Source organism: Aspergillus saccharolyticus, assembly GCF_003184585.1.
Source record: "Aspergillus saccharolyticus JOP 1030-1 unplaced genomic scaffold BP01scaffold_78, whole genome shotgun sequence".
Classification (NCBI taxonomy): domain Eukaryota; kingdom Fungi; phylum Ascomycota; class Eurotiomycetes; order Eurotiales; family Aspergillaceae; genus Aspergillus; species Aspergillus saccharolyticus.
Genome location: NW_020290688.1, coordinates 1 through 22,342, shown reverse-complemented (window position 1 = coordinate 22,342; position 22,342 = coordinate 1). Strand labels below are relative to the sequence as shown.

The following is a 22,342-nucleotide window of genomic DNA, read 5'->3' as shown; positions in this document are numbered from 1 at the left end:
ATTACTATAATTAAGTATATTTAATCTAATAGAGAGGTTTTATCTTTAATTCTAATTTTTAAAGATAAAATATATCTAAAAATATAGTATAAAGATTAATCTATTTCTTCTATCTGAAGATATAAAATAATAATAATAGTTAAACTATTAATATAATTAGACTTTAATAGCTTTAAAAATACTTTATTCTATTAATTAGAGGTAGAATAGTAGATAAATATAGTTTTTTAGTCTTTAATAGCTATAGTAGTTGCTTAATATCTAAATTTAACTAATTCTATACTAAAAATAAGATTATATTTATTTATATATCTACTTATTTATTCTATCTACTTTAGTCTCTTGATATTGATTATTTTAGTATACTGAAATATATATATAGAGATATAGTTTAAAAGTAAATATGATATAGCTATAATTATATTAATAAGCTTAGTTTCCTTAAGATCTATTCTAAAGTCTACTAGTATATTTTATTAAAGTTAAATATAATTAGTAGTTTTAGAGTAATAGGTCTTATTTCTCTAAATTCTAATTAAATATTTTCTTAGCTTAATATTTACTTAAAAATACTACTAATTCTAAATAGCTAGTCAAGTGGCTTAGTACTTTAAATACTATATAATATAAAGTATCTTTTGAAGTATTAAAATATAGTATAATATTTACTTTAAAAATAATAAGTAAGTCTAACTTTATTTATATATTCTATACTATATTAGCTTCTTAAAGAATATAAACTAGTAATAATAAACTTAATTATATTAGCTAAGAAGAATATGGAATTATATATTAGCTATAAAAAATAATTATAAAAGAGAAAATATTTAAGAAAGTAGATAATCTATTTAGAAGATACTACTATTAAAGAGGCCTAGAAAGCTATATAGAAAGTAGAAGAGATACAAAATAATAGAGATATTAAGATTAAATCTTTTAATCTTAATATATAGAGACCCCTTATATATACTTCTATACTATATTAATTACTTTAAATTGGCTACTGACATACACAGTGTTTTAAACCATCTAGTTATTGATTATATAGTATTTTTACAAGTGTTTGTGTTGAATTAAAGGCTTCATTTTGAAGATATCGAGCGATTCGGGCAGGGGGGTGTCCCGCCGGACCGTGTGTCCCGCCCGACTGTTGATTACGTTAGTAATAGTAGTTTACTAGTTAGTAAAAAAAAATAGTCTAGTTAACAATTTTAATTAATATATAGTATTTCTATAGATTATAAATAAGATATTAGTAGATAATATTATTATAGATATCTTAAATATCTACTATAAAGAGACTAGCTACTAGATAACTAGACTATTATATAGTATAGATCTATTTAAGAATAAAATATAAGATATAATTATAGGATTCTCTTTAGTATCTACTAATATAGTACTCTAGAAGTAAGTCTAGAATCTTTATTACATAATTTATCTAAAAGATAATAATAATCTCTAGAGTCTTATCTATAATATTAAATAGTATAATTAGATAGTAGTTCTTAGATATAATATAGTTATTCTTATTAGACTTATAGATAATAATAGTAGTAGAATAATAGAAGTACTAAGAATAGTAGTCTATATTAAAATATATATTTAAGATCTTACTTAGATATTCTTTAATAAGAGAAAGAACTTATTAGAGAACTAGATTAAATAATCTATTAGAATTAAAAATCTTTCTAAATATAGTTTATTAAATAGCTTAGTAGATCTCTTTTAAAGTTATTTAGAATATTTTATAAGACTTGGAGTATTTAAAGTCTTTAATATTACTAAGATCTATAATATTAACTATTAGGAATAGAGTCTATTAAAATAACTTAGCTTTAGTCTCTAGTTTCTTAATTAGTTTACTAGTTAGTACTTATAGTATAGATATAAATATTAATTATAGATCTTTCTATATATAGATTTAGTAGATTAGTTTCTAAATCTCTTAGTAGAATATTTTCTATTTTTACTTTCTCTTAGTAAAGCTAGTACTTCTACTTAGTAGTCTATTAGTAAAGTATATTATAGACTCTATTATAAGCTTTGTAATCTATACTATAATTAGATTTAATCTATTATTTTATTTATTATATCTAATACTTTAGTTTCTTTATTTTCTTAATATAGCTAGACTATATATAGTTTATAATTATCTTTATTAGTATAGTAGCTTCAGTAATTATAATTAGAATCTTAATAAAGTCCTATACTATAGTATCAATAATAATTAGTCTAATTAGTTAATATATAAGTAGTTATAGCTATAGATTCTTAACTAAGACTTTTTAATAGACTTACTAGTTAGTGTTTAACTAGTCCTAGTACTTTACTATAGGAATAGATATGAGACTAAAATCAAGTATAGTATAGGTTAATATATAGTTAATATCTATTTACTAGTTCTTCTGTAGAGAATAATAGTTAAGATATTTATTAAGATACTATATAGTCTATATAAGATTAATTATAGTATAGATATTATTCTTTTTATATATAACTATTTTCTTAGATAGAGATAGCTCTAAATTCTTATTAATAGTAATATTAAGCAGCTAAGTAGCTATCTTATTAATATAATTATATTCTAGTAGATTCTAAAGTAGATAATATAGATTAAAACTACTAAAAACTATATATTTATCTAGTTTCTATAATACTATAAATAATAGTTTTAGAACTAGATTCTTTCTCTCTTTATAAAAATCTTTATCTTTAAGTCCAGAATATAGACTTAGATTTATTAATTTTATAATAGTTACTACTCTTACTAGACTAGTATATATTATAAATATAAATATAGCTAATATCTAGTATCTATAGTATAAGAGTATAAAGAAACTAAAAATAATATTAGATTATCTATATTTTTAGATTAATATATCTACTTATAAAGAAGTAGATATATAGTACTAGATCTATACTAAGTATTAGTTTTATAGTTAGATAGAAACAGCCTCTTAGAGTCTAGAAGTATATAATTAACTACCTACTATAGTAAGTAGTTTACTTAGAGCTTTTAGATAATGATAAGCTCTATATTCTATATCTTCTTTTTACTAAGAAGATATATTATAATATTATTTGATTTCTAATAATTTATTTATATAATTTTAAGCTACTTATAGTAACTATATATTACTAGTAGTCTTAATAGAACTAGTAGTATTAAAAATAAGAATACTAAGCTTATTATTACTATTCTTATCTAGAATAATAAATTAATTATAGTATTAGCTATAGTAGTAGTTTATAAGTTTTATAGTATCTAGAATATTCTTAAGACTATATGCTAAAGCTACTATAGATTTTATTATAGTCTTTAGTAGAGTTTTATCTATAGAGAAGCTTTAATTATAAATATTAATCTCTATAATTTTCTAATTATTCTTTTTATAATATTACTTTAGCTACTTATTATAGAAGATTTCTATCTTAATAAAAATCTCTATAGTTAGGATTCTTATAATATCTAGCTTTATAGTTAATTTATAGTAGCTCTTACTATAAGTTGTCTTAGTCTTAGTTTTTATAGTTAAATAGTTATAAGTATATTATAATTAAGCTAGCTTAGAGCTTAGCTTTAGAATAGTATTAACTAGTTTAGTGAAAGCAGTAGTATTACTACTACTAATAGAAATAATATATAATATAGATATATCTAGCTAGTATTATTAGATAATCTTAAGATATTTCTTCTTCTTAATATAGATATAGTTAAAGATAAAGTACTTTAAGCTATAATTTATATACTTCGTATATATCTTATTATTCTTAAATATATAATCTAGTAATTTATATAGTCTAGTATAGTATATATAAATCTTTCTTTCTTTAGTAGTATTACTTAATATAGTTATATTTCTAGTATCTAAAATATTATAAAAGCTGCTAATTATAATTATAGAAGTTAATATTAAAGTATTTACTATCAAATATAAAGCTTTTATAAAGAAGAGTATTTATTATATTTAGATTATTAAATTTAACTATTAGTATAGAGAATTTACTCTTTTTAGTAATAATTTTCTATAACTATATTTAACTAATATATATAATTTTAGTAGATATTATAATTAAATAATTAGTATTAATAGTCTTAATTCTTTTAATTAAGAATCTTTATAATTTTATAGAATTCTTATTATTAATATAGCTAATATCTATATTATATACTCTAATTAGATATTATTACTATTTAATTATTATATTTAAACTAAGTATCTTAACTTAGAGTATTTATATATAGATAAGATATTTAAGATTCTTAAGATTATTAGTTATAAGAATTATATTACTACTAAATAATATAAGATTAGTAAGAATTCTATAGTAAATATCTATATTATTCTTTATATTAGTAATACTTTTATTAATATAATCTATTAGAATTCTATTATTATACTATAATAGATTAACTATAGAGTCTATAGTCTTATATATATAGATAATAAGATTCTTAGTAAGTATTAACTATACTAATAGATTACCTAAGCTAGTTAACTTATCTTTAGTATTAGTTATATTAATTTAGATCTTAGTAAGCTAGTTACTTATATATAATCCAGAGATAATAGTAGTAACTATATAATAGATAGTATTAATATATAAGTATATCTTTAGTATTTCTATAGAAGTAGTAGCTATAGACCTAGTACTAAGAATATTTATACTTTTAGTAATTTATAGCTACTAATATCTATATTTAAAAAATACTTTTAAAATTTTTAAGATTTTTGTAGATAATATTTACTAAGAATACTTCTATAATCTAACTAATAAAATAATAAGATTTTTAATTAATAGAAGAAAGATTAACTTTAGTAGACTATTATCTATTTTTCTCTATTCTTCTTCAAATTACTTAAGAGTATTATTAATAGCTACTATATATATACATAAGTTTTTATAATAGTAATTAATTCTAGTTTAAGACTATATTAGCTTTTTAGAGAATATTTTAGATAATATTAAGCTACTATATAATTATAAGAGTTGAAAATACTATTAAAAAGTAATAGATTAATAGAGGATAGAGTTATATATAATCTTCCACTCTCCCTGATTGATAATTCAATGGTGGTGTGCTGTTTGGTGTAGCTGGCGCGGTTTCATAATAGTAGTAATACTATAAGTAGGGTATCTTCTTATATAGAAATAGAGTATAGATCTAGCTTTGTCTTCTTATTTACTTTTTATAAATTGATAATTATCTATTCCTTTACTTATCTATTAGAATACTTTTAGATGATAAAGATAAAATAGGATACAGAGGTATAGCTAATTATATATAATATCTTTCTAGCTTTATATGGAAAATTAAATATCTTATTAATAACTATCTAATCTATCTTAGAGACTTAATAAATATAAGATTTTTACTTTTAAGACTTTTAGTCTTTCTTAATTATAATATATAGTTAATACTCCTTAGATATATTGGCTATTCTAATATTTAAGCTATTAGAAAGTATCTATATATTATATAAGATTAGAATCTCTTTAAATACTTAAGTAAGAACTAGGTCTTTAGTATAGATAACTATACTATTTTTTATCTTTCTAATATAATTATTCAGCTGGTCGGCTACTTATAATAGAGATTATATAGATTTAGAAGCTTTTAAAAGATAATAGATAAACAAATTATGATTATCTTTATAAATAGACTATTTATCTTATATATTTATAGTTAGTAATTCCCTATTCTTAGAATTATCTTACTTCTAAAAAACTAGCTAAATAAAAGATAGATTAGTCTTACTAGATATAAGTATTAATATATATACTAATACTTTAGTAATATAGAGATAATAATAATTATTAATAGTATCTACTTATAGATTTAGTAATAGTATTTCTTATATATATCTAGGAATACAAAATAGACTAGTTATTAAAGAGTAGACTAGCTTAGCTGTATTGTCTCTAGCTATATATACTATTATATAGTTATTATTAGTAAGAATATTAATATATACTTAATATTCTAGTATAATTAGACTAGATATATTATTAATAGTCTTAATAAATAAGAAATTAGTATTAATTAAATATAATATTAGTAAAATACTAGTAGAATTTTTTAATTTCAAAATAAAGTTAATATCTAAAAGCTTTTTATATACTTTAACTAGTATATAAGCTCTTAAATATACTAGAATAACTATAAATTATATTATATAGATAGAAGTATTAATTCTATCTATCTTTATCATTATCTATACTAGAATAATAAATCTATAATAGGAATAGATAACTATAGTTTAATTTTAATAGTTAATAACTATATCTTTATATTTAATTATATTAATTTTAATAAGATAGTTAGAGTATTGTGATTAATCGCTGTGAGCGAGAAGTGATCATGAGGAAGTTGTTCCTTCTATCAAGGGCCTGGGAGGCCGGAGAGTTATAGCCCACAGCATCGATCCAGGTGATATAGGAAGGGACGGAGACCTCAATACACTAGGAAGACGCAGAGGACTACCTCTATACACCAAGCCGCGGAGGCAGCAGCCACAGTTGTCTTTACTAAAGAAAGATATATCATCCTTGATATTATATATATAGATATAAATATATAAAGATAATATAGATATATTAAAAACTATAAAAAGATAAATAGTTAGTTAATATTCTCTCTAAAAATACAGATAAGATTAAGTAAGTTAAGATTATATTTATATATCTACTGATTATATTCTAGACCATAGTTAAGCTAATAGACTAAGTACTTAGTATATATAGAACTATATTTATATTAATATATATATTTATTAAGAATATATTCTACTTTCTACTAGTCTTTGGTTTTATTAACTATAGATAGTTCGGGTGGCTGGTAGCTAAATAGATTAATATTATAAGAAGTAGACTCTAGTTGTAAAACTAATATAATTAGATAGATTTTGAATATATCTAGTAGCTTAAGATAGTATATATAGTATCTAATATATTTAATAATATTAAAAGAGCCGGAGAATTGATATCTTAGCTTATATAAGATATTCTTAGCTTTTAATATAGATATACTATATCTCTTATATAATCTTAAATATATCTTATTATCTATATTAAACTATATAGATTTATATCTAGCATTGTACTCATGCTTTATATAGACTATAGTATATTTAACAGTATCTTTAAAAGATATATAGATACAAAGTCTTAGTATATTTATATTAATATAAGTGATTTTAGTAAATTAAGCAGCTGATTAAGCTTTATACTATATATAACTTTATATAGTATACAGCCAGTCGAGGAATAGACAGATCTATTAAAAGATATAATAAGATTTAATAATTATAAAATCTAGAACAGCCCCTTAGTAGTAGTATACCGCAGTATGACTTCTAGAGACTAGATCATACACTCCAAACTACTGTCTAAGAATAGTAAGCAGTACTGAATAGCTATTAATACTTTAAGTCCTTAAACAGACTATAAGATACCTTAGTAACAAAGCATTAGTCTCAGTCAGAAATCTATATATAGGAAATACCCTAATTATAGACTTATAATTATATAAGAATTACTCTTCTCTATTTAAGCATCTTCTAGCCGATCTTATCTAGAATATATTCTAGTCTTTTAATAAACTTATCTACCAGAACAAGTAACTAATCAAATCTATTATATATAGAAGATTAGTAATAAAATTAAGAATAATAGTATAAAATAATATAAAGAATAAGATAATAGACTATAAATTACTATATAGCTTATATTTAGAGATTTAATATAGACAATAATTAGAGTAGTAAAGTATATAGTTATATAGAAGATATTAATAATAATAGAATATTATTCTTCTAAGATATCAAGATACTTCTTTAGTTCTTAGTAGTATTAATTATTATATACTATATAGAAGATGTCTTAGATAAGACTATATAGTAGATATAGCTATAGCTTCTTACTTAATATAGGATCTTTATTTTTATTATCTTAATATATACTATATTTAAGTATATATAGAAGACTATTATATTTAATATAAGAAAGAATAGTAGGATTTACTACTTAAATATTACTATAGAGAATATTAAGAATCTTAAATATATAAGAATCTAATATATATTCTTATCTTACTTAGTCCTTGAACTTATTAGATATATATAAGAATATAGTAAATAAATATTTAAATATATATATTATAAATACTTTGACTAGATTAAATATCTTAGTATCTTTATTAATAGATATTCTGTCTCTAATATTAAAGATAAATATATCTTCTATATAATTATCTAGATTAATATTATAAGACAGGGGGTTATCTCTCTTCTAGAGAAGATAAGATAAAGTATCTACTATAGTATTTATAACATCTAGTCTATAGTAGATATAAAAATTAAACTACTATATATATTATAAGATATAAATAAGATATATTTTTAACTTCTTAATAATAATAATAGTATATAGAGATATAGTATTATAAGTATAGATACTAATAGTAGATACATAATTACTAAAGATAATAGATAATTTAGATATAGACTTAATTATATAATATAACTTATAGACTATTTATATAAGATAAATAACTTTTATTATAATAGACTAGTAGCAAGTCTCTATAGAGTATAGAAGATAATTTATAAATAGAATCAGCTATATCTTAATATAAGAAGATAAAATTGATTTCTTACTAGAGATAATTAGATACTTAGGAATATAGTATACTATAATACTATAGTCTCTTTTTAATATATTAAGATTAATATATAACTAATTATTAAAATTAAAATAAAAGAGTATATAAGAATTAATAAGACTATATTAGAATACTTTAAATATATTAAGTTCTTTCTTAGTAGACTTAATTAATATATATACTAAGTAGTCTTTTCTAAGATATCTTCTAATAAAACTATCTTTTAGTAAAGATATTTTCAACTATTAGAGTAGTACAGCTTTTTATATATATTAATATATCTAATATTAAAAGTAGCTAGTAAGATCTAGATAGTATTCTAGCTTAGTAAAAATATAAGAAAATAAGAGAATATATAATATAATAAATTTTAACTTAGATATAATAAAACTAAGAGTATTAACTTATAGATTAAGTACTTTTACTAAAGAAAATATAATAAATATCTTTCTTAACTTAATTTTCAGATTAATTAATTTTATATATCTAAAAGTCTTATATAGATAATATAGATAATTATTAGAATTAATTTTATTTTTCTTCTATTCTCTATTATTAATAATACTATTAAAGATCTTAGAACTAGTAATTAAATTATCTATATATATCTTAGTATATAGTAAGCTATCTAGAAGTAAATTTATATTATATTAAATATATATAATACTATTAAAATACTCTATAATAATAATATTAAAGATTTCTTAATCTTAATAACTTAGAATAATAAGATAGTTTTAATAATTATATTATATAAACTATTAATAAAATATCTTAGTAATATTAATAATAGTAATATATTAATAGTAATAAATAAGCTTATATATATCTTCTTAATAAGAAATAGAATAGATATTTTAAATAGCTTAAATATTAGTATCTCTAAGATTAATTATTATATAATTCTTATACTTATACTTACTAACTTTAGTCTAAATATCTTTCTAAATAATAAAGATAGAGTAGCTGAATAGTATATAAGATTTAAGAAATTCTAGTTTAGAAATCTAATTTTTCTATTTATTATATAGAGATATTTATATCTACTATTCTTTAGATATATTAACTAATCTAATATTACTTCTATTAGATAGTACCTAAATATTATAGCTATTAATAACTTTAGTTAATTACTTAATAGTATTCTTACTATAGTTATATATAGTTGTTCTATTTAACAAGATAGTAATATTATTAGTATTAAGAGTAGTAAAAATACTAGATTAATTGATATATTTAAGAGTAGAATATAGATTACTAGTTATCTTTTAGATAGTCTTAGATTATAGAGTATCTTTTAGTATTTTAGTATCTTTATCTATTATTTTTCTATCTCTAGTAGTCTTGATAGCTATAGCATATATATCAACTAAATCTCTAGAGATATAGTAATAGTAGTTATAATTAATTAAGTTAATAACTATATTATAGCTTAGTATCTTAATATTATCTTAATAGATATAAATATATTTAGTATAGTTATAACTAATATAATATATAGTAATAAATTTACTATAAGATAAAGTACTTAAATAAATAAGTTATAATAATAAGTTTAGATATCTTATTAGATACTTTAATAAAGAAGAATTTATAATCTACTAAATATATATAGTATAGTATTACTAGTAGATATAATATCTATAGAACTAAAGATATAATTATACTTAGAGAAGATCTTAGATATCTTAATCTTAATAAAGATAAAAATCTTTAAGTATAGTAGTATTATTATATATTTTTAGAATACTATATAGATCTTAATATAGTCTATAGCTTTATGTTATATAGTAAATATAAAGTTTTAATATAAATATATTATATATATATTATATTTAAGATTAGAAATAATTTCTTCTTAATCAGTAATACTATTTTCTATAAGTAGATTAGAATATATATCTAGTACTACTTAGACTTAGATTATAATATAGATAAATAGAGATTATTCTAATTAAGAATTTAAATAAAGAAAATTTACTTAGAAAACTATATATTTTACTATATAATAGTTAGAACTGAGGTCTTTAATACTTAGTATCTTATATAATAATTAAATATTAATAGTAGTTAGTTTAGTAAAATTCTTACTAATAATAAAAATTAAATAACTAGAGTTAATATATATATTATATAGTATATTAGTACTATTAATTCTAATACTAGTAGTAGTAGAATAGGAGTTATATAGAAATACTAGATATTTAGAACTATATACTTCTTCTAATAAGAATTAAGTAGACTTAATAATATTAGAAGATACTAGTAATAATATAATTAGAGTAATTAGATATAGAGTACTTATATAGAGAAGATATCTATATAGTTAGTTATTTAATATAAAATTAATTCTATAATTATTATAATATATTATAATTAGAACTTATATCTAGAATATATTTTTAAAACTTACTAAGTATCTCTATAGTATCTATCTTAGAGCTGAAAGATAAACTGAAATTATCTTAGATAATAAATACTTGACTATTATATAGAGAATAGTTAAAATATAGCTAATTATAAGATAGATTATATAAATAAGTATACTTAGCTTAGTAGGATTTATAAGATATAAATAATAGATTTACTAGCAGCAGCAGCAGTTGTATCTAATTACTAGAAGTAATATTAATACTATATATATACTAGAATAGTCTACTATCTTAATAATTCTATAACTAATAATTAGTACTATTCTAAAATAGATAATTCTAAGATTAATATTAAGTTATATTAATTCTATTCTTATTAGAATAAAGTTTCTTAGTAGATTATTACTAAGAGTATAACTAGTACTAGAATAGTAGTAACTAATATAAGATCTACTACTAGTCTTAAGAATATTATAATCTAGAATACTAGTTAGTAGTATTTATAGTATATAATATACTAGAAGATTTATTAGATATACAGAGTATATTTATGTATCTATATCTATATCTATTACAGAGGGTCTAGAAATAGAAGTTTTAGCTATATTACAGTTGACTATCTCTATCTTTTTAATTATAGTAATTAAGCTATTTCTTATTATCTTAATAGTTCTTTATTTTATTATTATATCTATTATCTTAATATCTATTATAATCCTTTCTATAATTATTATATTTAGTAACTTTATCTTACTACTAGAATATTTATTACTCTAGATATTATAGAAAGATTAATAATATAGTATACTCTTTAGACTTAGATATATTATTCTATAGATTAGGATTGAGGTACTCCTATATTATATACAACTAATTATATATATTATTAATATAGACAGATTATATATATAATAGAATCTCTTAGATAAAAGTACTAACTAATTAATTAGTATAAATATCTTTATATAAATATATAATACTATTAAGATAGTGAATAGTATTATATATATTAAAATAGAATTAATATAATAACTTATAGAACTAATTATCTTTAAGACTAAGAATATATATTAAGTACTTTTTATAATTAGTAAGTTTAGACTAGGACTACTTTAATATAATATTAATAAAATATATCTAAATATTTATCTTAACTATAGCTTTATCTTTATAATTAATAACATTATAGAAATAGTTAATAAATAGATATATATTCTAATAATATATCTTTTAATTATTTAAGTTCTTATAGTAACTAGCTATTAGATTATTAGAAGAATAGTTAGACTAGAAATAGCTAATCTTATTAGTTTTCTACTAATATAAATACTTAGAAAAGTTGAATATAGAATCTTAGCTATTATATTTATTATTATACTTAGAATTATAAAGATTTCTATCTCAATTATTATAATATCTATTATTACTACTATAATTACTATTATAACTATTTTAATATTAGTTATCTAGAGAAGATAAAGAAGAATTATTATTATTATTATCTCTATTATTTAAACTAGAGTTACTAGAGTTGTTACTAAATTAATATTAATAATATCTTTTAGAGTATTTATAATTTTAATATACTAAATATCTTTTACTATTAATATCTTAATATATTAAGTATTTTTTATTTTCAATATTTTAATATATTACTTCTTTAGCTTCTTAATATCTTTTATTAGTCTCTAGATATCTTATATCTTAAGATAGAAGTAGATTTAGTTTATTAATAATATTATTATAAAGACTAAAGTATTTTTTAATATATCTAGAGATTTTATTATTTTAATATCTTATATTCTCTATATTTAGATATCTATTAATATCTTTAAAATATATATTAATATTCTTATTAGTAATATAAATTTCAGCTTATAGTATAATAATTAAAATATAAAGATCTTTTTATAAAGAATTTTAATAAGATATTTTAGAATTAGTAATAATAATAGGATTTATTAGATTATCTAATATTTAAATAGCTAGACTACTAGACAGCTCTTTATTAGGATTAGCTTACTCTATATTTATTATTCTAGATATACTAAATATACTAGTATTATAAATCTCTATATATTAGTAGTATACTATTATTAGATATATAGTAGATAATATATATATAGGATTAAGTAAGTTAAATTAGTTAGATATCTTAGAAGTAATAGAGTATTCTATATTAGTAACTAATACTATACTTATAACTAATAAGAAATATATATATTCTAAAGAGTTTAATACTTTAGTTCTAAATCTAGTATCTAACTTATACTTATCTTACTATATATAATAGTTAGATAGATCTAAGATATAATATATAAGATATAGAAACTTAGAGATAGTTTTATTTAGAGGTAGATAATCTATAGACTAGTCTAGTAGCTACTAGAAGTTATAATTTTAAAATAGATTAAGTATATTTAGCTGTATATATTTAGTTTATTAGAGGATATTATTATTAAGCTAGTATATAAACTTATATTAAGTATAAAGCTAAAAGTTCTATAGTTAGTAAACTAACTTAGTAAGATATTCTTATTTATTTAAAAATAGCTTTAATATTAATAGTTTAGTAGTTTACTTTATACTTATCTAAGATATTTTTAAAGAATTAAGAAGATTATCTATAGATAAAGAAGATAATTTAGTATAGTTAATAAAATAATACTATTTTCTTTTATAAAGTCTTAATAATATATAGATTAAATAATTAGATAGCTATTATATATAATATATAGAGTTTAGAAGTAATAAAAAAATAAGATTTAAAGAATATAAAAATAATAAAAAGATAAAATTTAGAGTATTTTTATAGTAGATAAAGATTCTATCTTATAATTAAGATACTAAGAAAAAAAGAAAATTAAAACTATCTAGAATCAACTCTTTATTCTTAATAAGAAAGAACTATTCAGTCTTAATAAGAAAGAAGATATTATAGTAATTAAGAAAATAGAAGATACTATAATAATAGATTACCAATATAGATTACTAGGGTTAAATAGAAGATATTCAAGTAGATAATGTCATGGTATAGACGATTCATGAATGGGTATGTTATTAGTTAGTTGAAGACGGAAGACATCAAGATGGGTGGGAACGAAGTTCTCCCGCTAAGGCGGCCAGGAAGGCGGCCAGACAAACGGACGGCAGAACATCATATCAGCAACATTCGCCACAGATAAATAGATATTAGATATAGAGAAGTAAGTAATTAGCTTCTTAGATAAGATCTAAGAATAATATATCTTAATATACTTTTATATATTATAAAGCAGAAAGATATATAAATTATAATATCAGAAGAAAAGATATAATCCTTAGATATACTATAGAATAAAGTAGTCAAGTATATATACTATAGAATAAAGTAGTCAAGTATATATACTATAGAATATACTACTAACTGTAGTAAATTACTGTGTGTGAGAAGTGATCATAAGGAAGTTATTTATTTTATTAAGGGTCTGTCTGGGAGGCTGGAGGGTTATATCCACAGCATCGATCCAGGCGATATAGGAAGGGACGGAGACCTCAATACGCCAGGAAGGCACAGAGGCCTGCCTCTATACAGCAAGCCGCGGAGGCGGCGGCCACAATATAGATATTATAAATTATTAGCTTAGATAAAAAGCTCTAAATAAAACTATTAATATTTATTAGATTCTAATTAATAAAATAAAAGCTAATAGTCTAACTAAGTAGTTTAGAAGTTAAAAATACTAGTAATTTATTAATTAACTTAATATAGTAAGAACTTGATTATTTATCTTTTTTCTATTTTAGTAGTATATTTATCTATCTATTTACTCTAATTTTAATAGAACTACTAAGTTCTATAAAACTATAAAGGTATATTAGACTAGTAAATTATCTAACTACTAAATCCTAGCCCTAATTCCTGGATTAAGCTATTTAAACCACTAGTCTAGTCTAATCTATTCCTAGTTATTTTATCTCTATATTCTTACCCTGGATTCTTACTCCTATATTCTGAATATTTTGGTTTCCTAATTAGGAAATTAAAAAACAAAGGATTTTAGCTTAAATAGCCTACTTTATTCTACTATTTTCTGAGGATTATCCTGAATTATTCTAAACTAGTTGACCAGATATGTATTAAAATTAGTATCTTGTTTATTTCTTTATTTATTCTATCTTTAATTCTTTTAATCTTAATTATCTTTGACTTTAATCTTGCTTTGACTTTACTTCTATTCTCAGTTTGTATAGAAAAGTGAAAGTTAAATGAAGCCCTAATAAATTCCATTTAAAAAGAACTGAATCTCCAACAGAATAATACTTAAAGTTATATAATAACTTATTAAACTCAATATTATTAAACATATTTAGTACTATTATATAAGAACTTCAAGCATGGAGAAGAAAGAAGAAGGAGAAGAGAATATATATTAGTAAAATAGATATCATATTATAGCTCTAATACAAATAATATAAACTGAGTAAACAAGACTAATCACACAAAGCAAGTAAACACAACAAGTGGAGTAATCAAGATCAAAAGGATCATCAAGGTCGAAAAGGTCGTCTGTGGGGTTGATCAACTGACTGGCCTTCACAATATAATAGTGAAGATATAACTAATCAGTAAATCAGGATAGAGACTAGGATGTCAGATAATCTATAGTAGAAATAAGAAAGATAGGAGTAGTAGGTAGAACATGGAAGTCTTATAATTAGTAATATCGAGATACGAAAAAGTTGATACAGAGTCTGGTATTTGATAAGATAGAAGATATAAAGAATCAGGAATATGATAATTTAATCACTAAGGACCTTAAAGGTGTATATTATATCCTGGATAACTGGATATGCTACCATATGTTATGGTACAGATGGAGATCATGGATAACATAATCAACAGTTGGACGGCCCACACGGTTGGGCGGCCCATCTGGTAATACTATATAAAAGACTCTTTTCAACTACAAGTTATCTTAACTATTATAAGTTTGGAAGGCTTAATAATATATAAATAGATTATAGAGTATATAAATAATTATTAAATACTTTTTAAGAATTTATATAAATAGAAATAGTATCTTATTATATTATAATATATGTATTTTATATGAAATTCTTAATATATTAATATACTTTATATAAGGAAAATTCTTTAAATTTTAAAAAAACATATACTATTCTTTAGAATATCTATTATTTATACATGAAGTTAGAACTAATTAGCTCCAGTATTGGTTGAGATATAATAGTATCAAATAAGCATCTTTTATATGGATAACCAGATGGGCCGCCCAACCGTGTGGGCCGTCCAACCATTGATTATGTTAAGTGGATTGGTTGATTAAGATGGAAGACATCGAGGATCAGTCAAGGCGAAGTTCCGCCGCTAGATCGGCCAGAAAGGCGGTCACAGACGGGATGGCAAAATATCGCCATGCACGACATACGCCACAGATACCATATTGTTGGTGACCAGTACCATCCTTGAGTAAATCTAACCTATAAAGCTGAAACACCTCCGCTATACTCCGGAAGTCAAGTGGGTAGTAACTACAGATATATAAGCACAATGGACAAAGAACGATCAATGTCAGGCTCTAGACATATTATGTTTTGTCTTCGCAGAAGCTGTTTTAAGGCACAGCTAGTAATGAAATCGCGATAAAAGGGATGGAAAGAGCCTTGAGGATCGCCAGTTCTGAGTAAGAGAGAAATGCAAGGCTCTAGTGATACCGATCTTACACAGGAGCAGCTTATAGAAAAAGGAGCACTGAGCAATCACCGCTTGCCAACCTCTGCTAGGGGGCTTTTCGTCGTAACCAGGTGATCCTTGTTTAAAAGGTCAGCAAGCGAATCGTTGATCCTTGTATCCTGTCTTTGGCCGAACTGTGAAAGTAGTCCTTCTAGTGACTTTTCCGTTTCTAAACCCGCTCTATCAAGATTCTTGGGAACGTCTTTGAGAGTTACGAAGGATTGGTCAGCCTCCGAGCAAGGGAAAGTGCAATAAAAAAGATGCGGCAGAGAGCGACATACCAAGACTCTCATATTCCCACATGTTAGCCTTCATACCAACCCCATGAAAAGCATACTTTCTCAAGAAAGCCAGCCACGCTTGAACGGTCTGAGGATTGCCATCCTTGATCTGGATCAACCGACGAAGTGTTATACGCTCAAAATTCTCTTGGCTCTTCTTATGAACGAAGTTGCTCCGAGGTACGGTCCATCGCTCGACAATACGTGGTAAAGGTACAGGCCCAGAAACTGGAAGTCCGAGATAATACGCAGCTCGTACAGCGAAATCTGCGAAGAATTCGACGTTCCGAACATTATATGACCTCAATTGGAGATCACATACTGGAAGGCCGTACTCAGCTTTTCTACGAAGCGGCCGCAGATACACTGCTTGTACGCTTCGCGGCAACCGTGCCTTGCCACTTAAGCCATCCAAACGCTGCATCCTAAAGTAACAGTTAGCGTGTTGTTCAAATAGTCCACCTTGTTTCATGTGAGAACTGAACCAATCTTTGGCTTGCAGCTTGGGCGACTCAGTTAGCTGTGTAATTTGACTGGGACTAGGTTGGAAGTAAGCTCAGATGTCCAGGGGTAGGCCAGTATATCAATTTTGCTGACTTTTGATTGTCTTTGGTCAAGCTGGAGGCGCGCGGTAGATCATCGCTGGAAGAATCGGTCTCATCTGGCCATAGCGAGGAACTTGAGCGTCGAGACCATACAAGAGGCTAAACCATGTTGATATCAATATGTATTTCTCTTTGGCAATATCACATTGGGGAGGCTTACCTGTAGTCGTTGGCCTACTCGTGAGAGCAGACGTGGGCAAGATAACAGAGACATGAGTCGACGTTTGATCAATGTTCTCGAAACATCGAAGACAGAGGATATTAGCAGCATGCTACATTTTCCGCGGCCCTTTTTGTCCAGGAGGCGGTCGGTAACCAGGAATGTTTTCATTGGTTTGGACTAATTATGGTTGACCGCTTTTCATGAGTAAGCTGGGTAGCCGCGCCTGACATTGTACGTATAGTTGAGTCCTCATGGAAGGCATGGAAAGTTAAGGATGTAAGTATTTGCGCGGGATCTGACTTAGTTTTACTCTAGAATCCGTTCTTCCAAAAAGATACATAATCTTTCAAGCTAGGCGTCAATCCTCACTGATATACCCAGTCCCGAAATCGAACAGCTTCCGCTGCCTGAATCATGTGAGGGATTCCTCACTAGATACTTTGAACTCGGCTTTTCTCGTGACTTCAAGCTGCTCGTTACCGAACACAAGGAAATCTGTCGAATAATTCAATAAAGTAGATTGGTCGGATATCGCTCAGATGCCTGAGAGGGCGGTCAAACGAAGCAAGCTCAAGGCAAGTCTGGAGCGAGGTAAAGAACGCGCGCCTACAAGTCCGACCCAATACCCATTCGAAACAGCCCACCGCAGGGTTTATCCGAGCAGACTACAAGGGGATAATACGCATGAAGACACCACCAATGCCCAAAAGCTACGTGCGCATAGGCTTGCACAACAAAAGAGACAGAAGCGTGCAGCTCGAGAGCAATTGTCTCCAATCCAGCATGATAACCACGCACGTGAGAGTTACCATGCTCAAGATGTTGGGACAACACGTCCGAACCGGCAACTTGTGCAGTCGCGCTCTGCTTCATCTGACACCATTCCTCTTACAAACGGAGGTAAGCGGAGTGGCAGTCAGCTGCATTCTGGCGGCGAATCACCCCTCGTGACAAAGAACATCAGTCCTGACCCTTCGCTGGTGGCGGCTAATTCCGAGGCCACTCACTCGAGCACACCTTCAATATCCAATTGGAGTCCTCAAATTAGAGGCGGACTTGAAAGAGATTTGCCAGACCGCGAATGCCAGCAGATCCCAAGACTCGCACGCAGAAGGCTAGTTGACTCATTATGTGCAGCAGAGGGATCAATCCTAAAACCGGTTCTTGTCTCCGCCTCTCAAATTCGTGGAGCCAGTACATCTACCTCAACAGGAAACCTAGGAGATCCTGGAATACTCCCATCAGACCTAGCTCAGCAGCGCCAAGCTTCTGGCCCGTCACTGGACAATGCATGGGAGGCAGTGAAATTGACATCAAGTCGTACGCAACGTTCCAGGATGACATACGCTCGTCAGCGCTCTTTCCTGGGAAGTAGTCTGGACACGACTGGCCCTGGACTATCTCATGCCACAGCTACAGCGCTCGAAGTCGTACCAACTAGAAGGTCACCTGCACCCTTTAAACATCCCACTTTACCCACCTTGTCGGCTGATGCTGAGGAACATGACAGGCCTGTCCGTAGCATACATGAGCTAAGGCAGGCTGGGGATAATGCTCGCTTTAAAGAGTCGGTCGAAGCACTATTGGATGACATTGAAGACTCGTGTAACACGATTTCCGAGAGGTGCAATGGATTTGTTCAGCTTTGTTCAAAGCTGCTTGAACCCGACTTGATGCATAGATTCTCAGAATGCGACTTTGGCGAACGGCTCGTCAGATGTACGATGAGTGATATAGACATCATCTCCATGTGTCTAGCGCTATGTGCATATCGATTGATCTGCCTCGAAGGGTCAAATTCAAAGTCACATCTGGGAATGTTTTGGACAATTCTCGTCGATAAATCGCCGTCACTCCTGAGTGTTCAAGACGACTTAATCTCCTTGGCGAGAAAGCCATCATCTAATATTTCGAGGGCCATGCAGACATCGCTTCGAGATCTCCTACCGCGCTTGGCGTCTTCGATATTCCCAGACAACTCGTCCCCGAAACTTTCGCCTCATCTGGCCGTTCTTTCCTGCATCCAATTCTGCTTGACAGAATTCCGAAAAAAGAGCCAACCTATAGATTTGATGTCCTCATCCTTGATAGATAAGCTTATTGAGGCCCTGCTTCCCAGGAACGACGAAATCGCCACATATCCTTTATCATCTGTTGACTTCCAATCGAAAACAACAATTCTGCTTATTCTGGAAAGCTACTTCATGCTGTCAGTTACGCCAGGCTATAATTATAGCAGCCCTTTTCGAAAATTTGTCCTACTGCATGATGGCTTCGTACAGCCGGCTCATGACGAGCAACGCAGACAAATCCAGGCATTGTACTTGAGGGTCATATTAAACCTCACCAATAATGAATATTTGGCATGTGAACAATATGCAAGACCTGAGATGATGACTGGATTTGTTCGAATTGTAAGCTTTGAGTTGTCCATTGCGTCGTCCGATTTCGCTGGCTTTGATGACCAAAAGTCATTCAACCTCGTTATCTTGGCCCTTGGAATTCTCATCAACTTGGCAGAACAAAGCGAGAAATGCAGAGCCTCCTTTCTTGTGCCAATGGATGACTCCCAGCTACCACTTCAGATACTTGTGCAGCATTTCTCTATCGGGTTTGACCTTATCAGCCATGTAAGTGATGGAGGTCCGCTATCTAGCAAAATTCACCGCTTATATATATCCCAGGCAAAGTCCATTTTAGAGTCACAATCCAATGTCGCTGTTGGGTACTTGTCAATATTGTTGGCTGTTCTATGTCTGCATAAAGAAGTACACATTCGAATCCGGGAACTGCTTTTGGAATGCGGTAAAGAGGTTGCTTCGGTCATCTCAACAGCCAGGGAATTTTTACTGTATCATCGAAAAATTGAGAGCAGTTCGCGTCTCGGCGAGGTTCATAGTACCGACAACTCGTCCACAGCACGTTTGGCACGTCTCATTGAACAGCTAGGTCAACCGTAGATTGAATTAATTTCATTTGGCAATGCAACTTCACATATCGGACAGTCGCTCTAAGTTCAGAGTCCAATGATGTACAAGCTTTCAAGCAGGGAGTCTTGAGCGTCACCGTTCGCGACGGGGCGGACAAAATGGCTCCAAGCCACGATACGACCGATCGGGCATACTGTATGCATAGATATTTGCCTACCTATGTGTAATCTTTATGAGAGAGCCACAAGCACTAATTAACTAGTTACATAGGTAGGTATATTTAGCTGGCTGTAACATAGTAGTCACAGTACAAAATATGTTAGTTTCAATATTATGATGATAGATAAACAAGCTAATCCACGGAGTACTGAATAAGGCGTCCTGGTTACAGCCGACCCTGTCATGACATAATATGTGCAGCCGTTTGATTTGTTTGCCACTCTCGGCTCTGATTCAAATGCCCCGAATTCCGTCTTATGATGAAGGCGGTTGGGACAACAAGAATTTATAGTTTCTATCTTCATATTAATTTGTCTTGACCATTCATATTTCACAAAGCTGTGTTTCAGAGCGAACCAGCACCAATAACCAAATCTCGCTGTGTCAGTATACAGCTTGGTCGATAGGCGCTGATCAGCGTTGCTACTCAAAGGGAAGATGCCTAGTGCTCCAAAACAGCGGAAGATAGCTATTGTTGGCAGTCGCTCTGTGGGTAAGAAGTCATTGTTATTTCTCAATACTGAGAAGAACCAGTCTCGAAGCTCATCTATTGTTGACTTACTGCTTCCCAGGTAAATCTTCTCTTACAGTTCGATTCGTTGAACATCATTTCGTAGAAAGCTACTACCCAACGATTGAAAACACATTCAGTCGCATCATCAAATACAATGGACAAGATTTCGCAACTGAAATCGTCGACACAGCTGGTCAAGTGAGAAGGCGCCCCGTGACCTGATACTGAGCGTTGCTAATTCGGTGATAGGACGAATACAGCATACTGAATTCAAAGCATTTTATTGGAATCCATGGATACATTATTGTTTACTCGGTGTCATCTCGTCAATCATTCGAAATGGTTAGGGTCATTAGAGATAAGATTCTGAACCATCTGGTACACTCTACTTCTCATTCAGTGCTGCCCCATCATACTAATGCAACATACAGGGCGCTGACCACGTGCCTCTTGTGATTGTCGGGAACAAAAGTGATCTCAAATCAGAGCAGCGGCAGGTACCACTAGATGAAGGTCGGCAGCTGGCTGAAGAGTTTCATTGTGCATTCACTGAGGCTAGTGCTCGCCTTGATTACAATGTCGCAAAAGCCTTCGACTTGATAATCGGCGAGATTGAAAAGTCTCAGAATCCGTCTCAACCTCCCGGGGGTAACAAATGTTCTGTAATGTGATTTTTCTCAATGTCACTGGGTATAATCGTGCTGTAATATCTCTAGGTGAGCTTCTGGATTTGGTTACACCAAACTACCTACAAAGCCTCGCTTTGTCCTATTAGTGTGGTGATTTTGGTCCTTTTAATAGTTCAGGCGACAAGGAACTTGTTAGTGTGTCGATAGTACCACATTATCAAACA

The 22,342-nt window shown here is 27.1% G+C and overlaps 3 protein-coding genes across 3 annotated transcripts; 2 read left to right on the top strand and 1 right to left on the bottom strand.

Moving 5' to 3' along the window:
* Positions 1-16,360: 16,360 nt before the first annotated feature.
* Positions 16,361-17,971, bottom strand: BP01DRAFT_330414 (mitochondrial 37S ribosomal protein uS10m). The gene is made up of 5 exons (XM_025573010.1): positions 17,824-17,971; positions 17,656-17,762; positions 17,544-17,597; positions 17,059-17,483; positions 16,361-16,979 (listed from the first exon to the last, which is right to left on the bottom strand). The coding sequence occupies exons 1-5, from the start codon at positions 17,932-17,934 to the stop codon at positions 16,804-16,806; spliced, it is 873 nt and encodes a 290-aa protein (XP_025426189.1). The 5' UTR covers positions 17,935-17,971; the 3' UTR covers positions 16,361-16,803.
* A 115-nt stretch (positions 17,972-18,086) lies between these two features.
* On the top strand, positions 18,087-20,820 carry BP01DRAFT_330410 (WAPL family protein). The gene is made up of 2 exons (XM_025573009.1): positions 18,087-20,456; positions 20,511-20,820. Exons 1-2 carry the CDS (start codon positions 18,366-18,368, stop codon positions 20,784-20,786), a joined length of 2,367 nt encoding a protein of 788 aa, XP_025426188.1. The 5' UTR covers positions 18,087-18,365; the 3' UTR covers positions 20,787-20,820.
* A 388-nt stretch (positions 20,821-21,208) lies between these two features.
* On the top strand, positions 21,209-22,331 carry rhbA (Rheb family small GTPase rhbA). The gene is made up of 4 exons (XM_025573856.1): positions 21,209-21,468; positions 21,548-21,687; positions 21,739-21,867; positions 21,921-22,331. Exons 1-4 carry the CDS (start codon positions 21,414-21,416, stop codon positions 22,158-22,160), a joined length of 564 nt encoding a protein of 187 aa, XP_025426187.1. The 5' UTR covers positions 21,209-21,413; the 3' UTR covers positions 22,161-22,331.
* Positions 22,332-22,342: the final 11 nt, after the last annotated feature.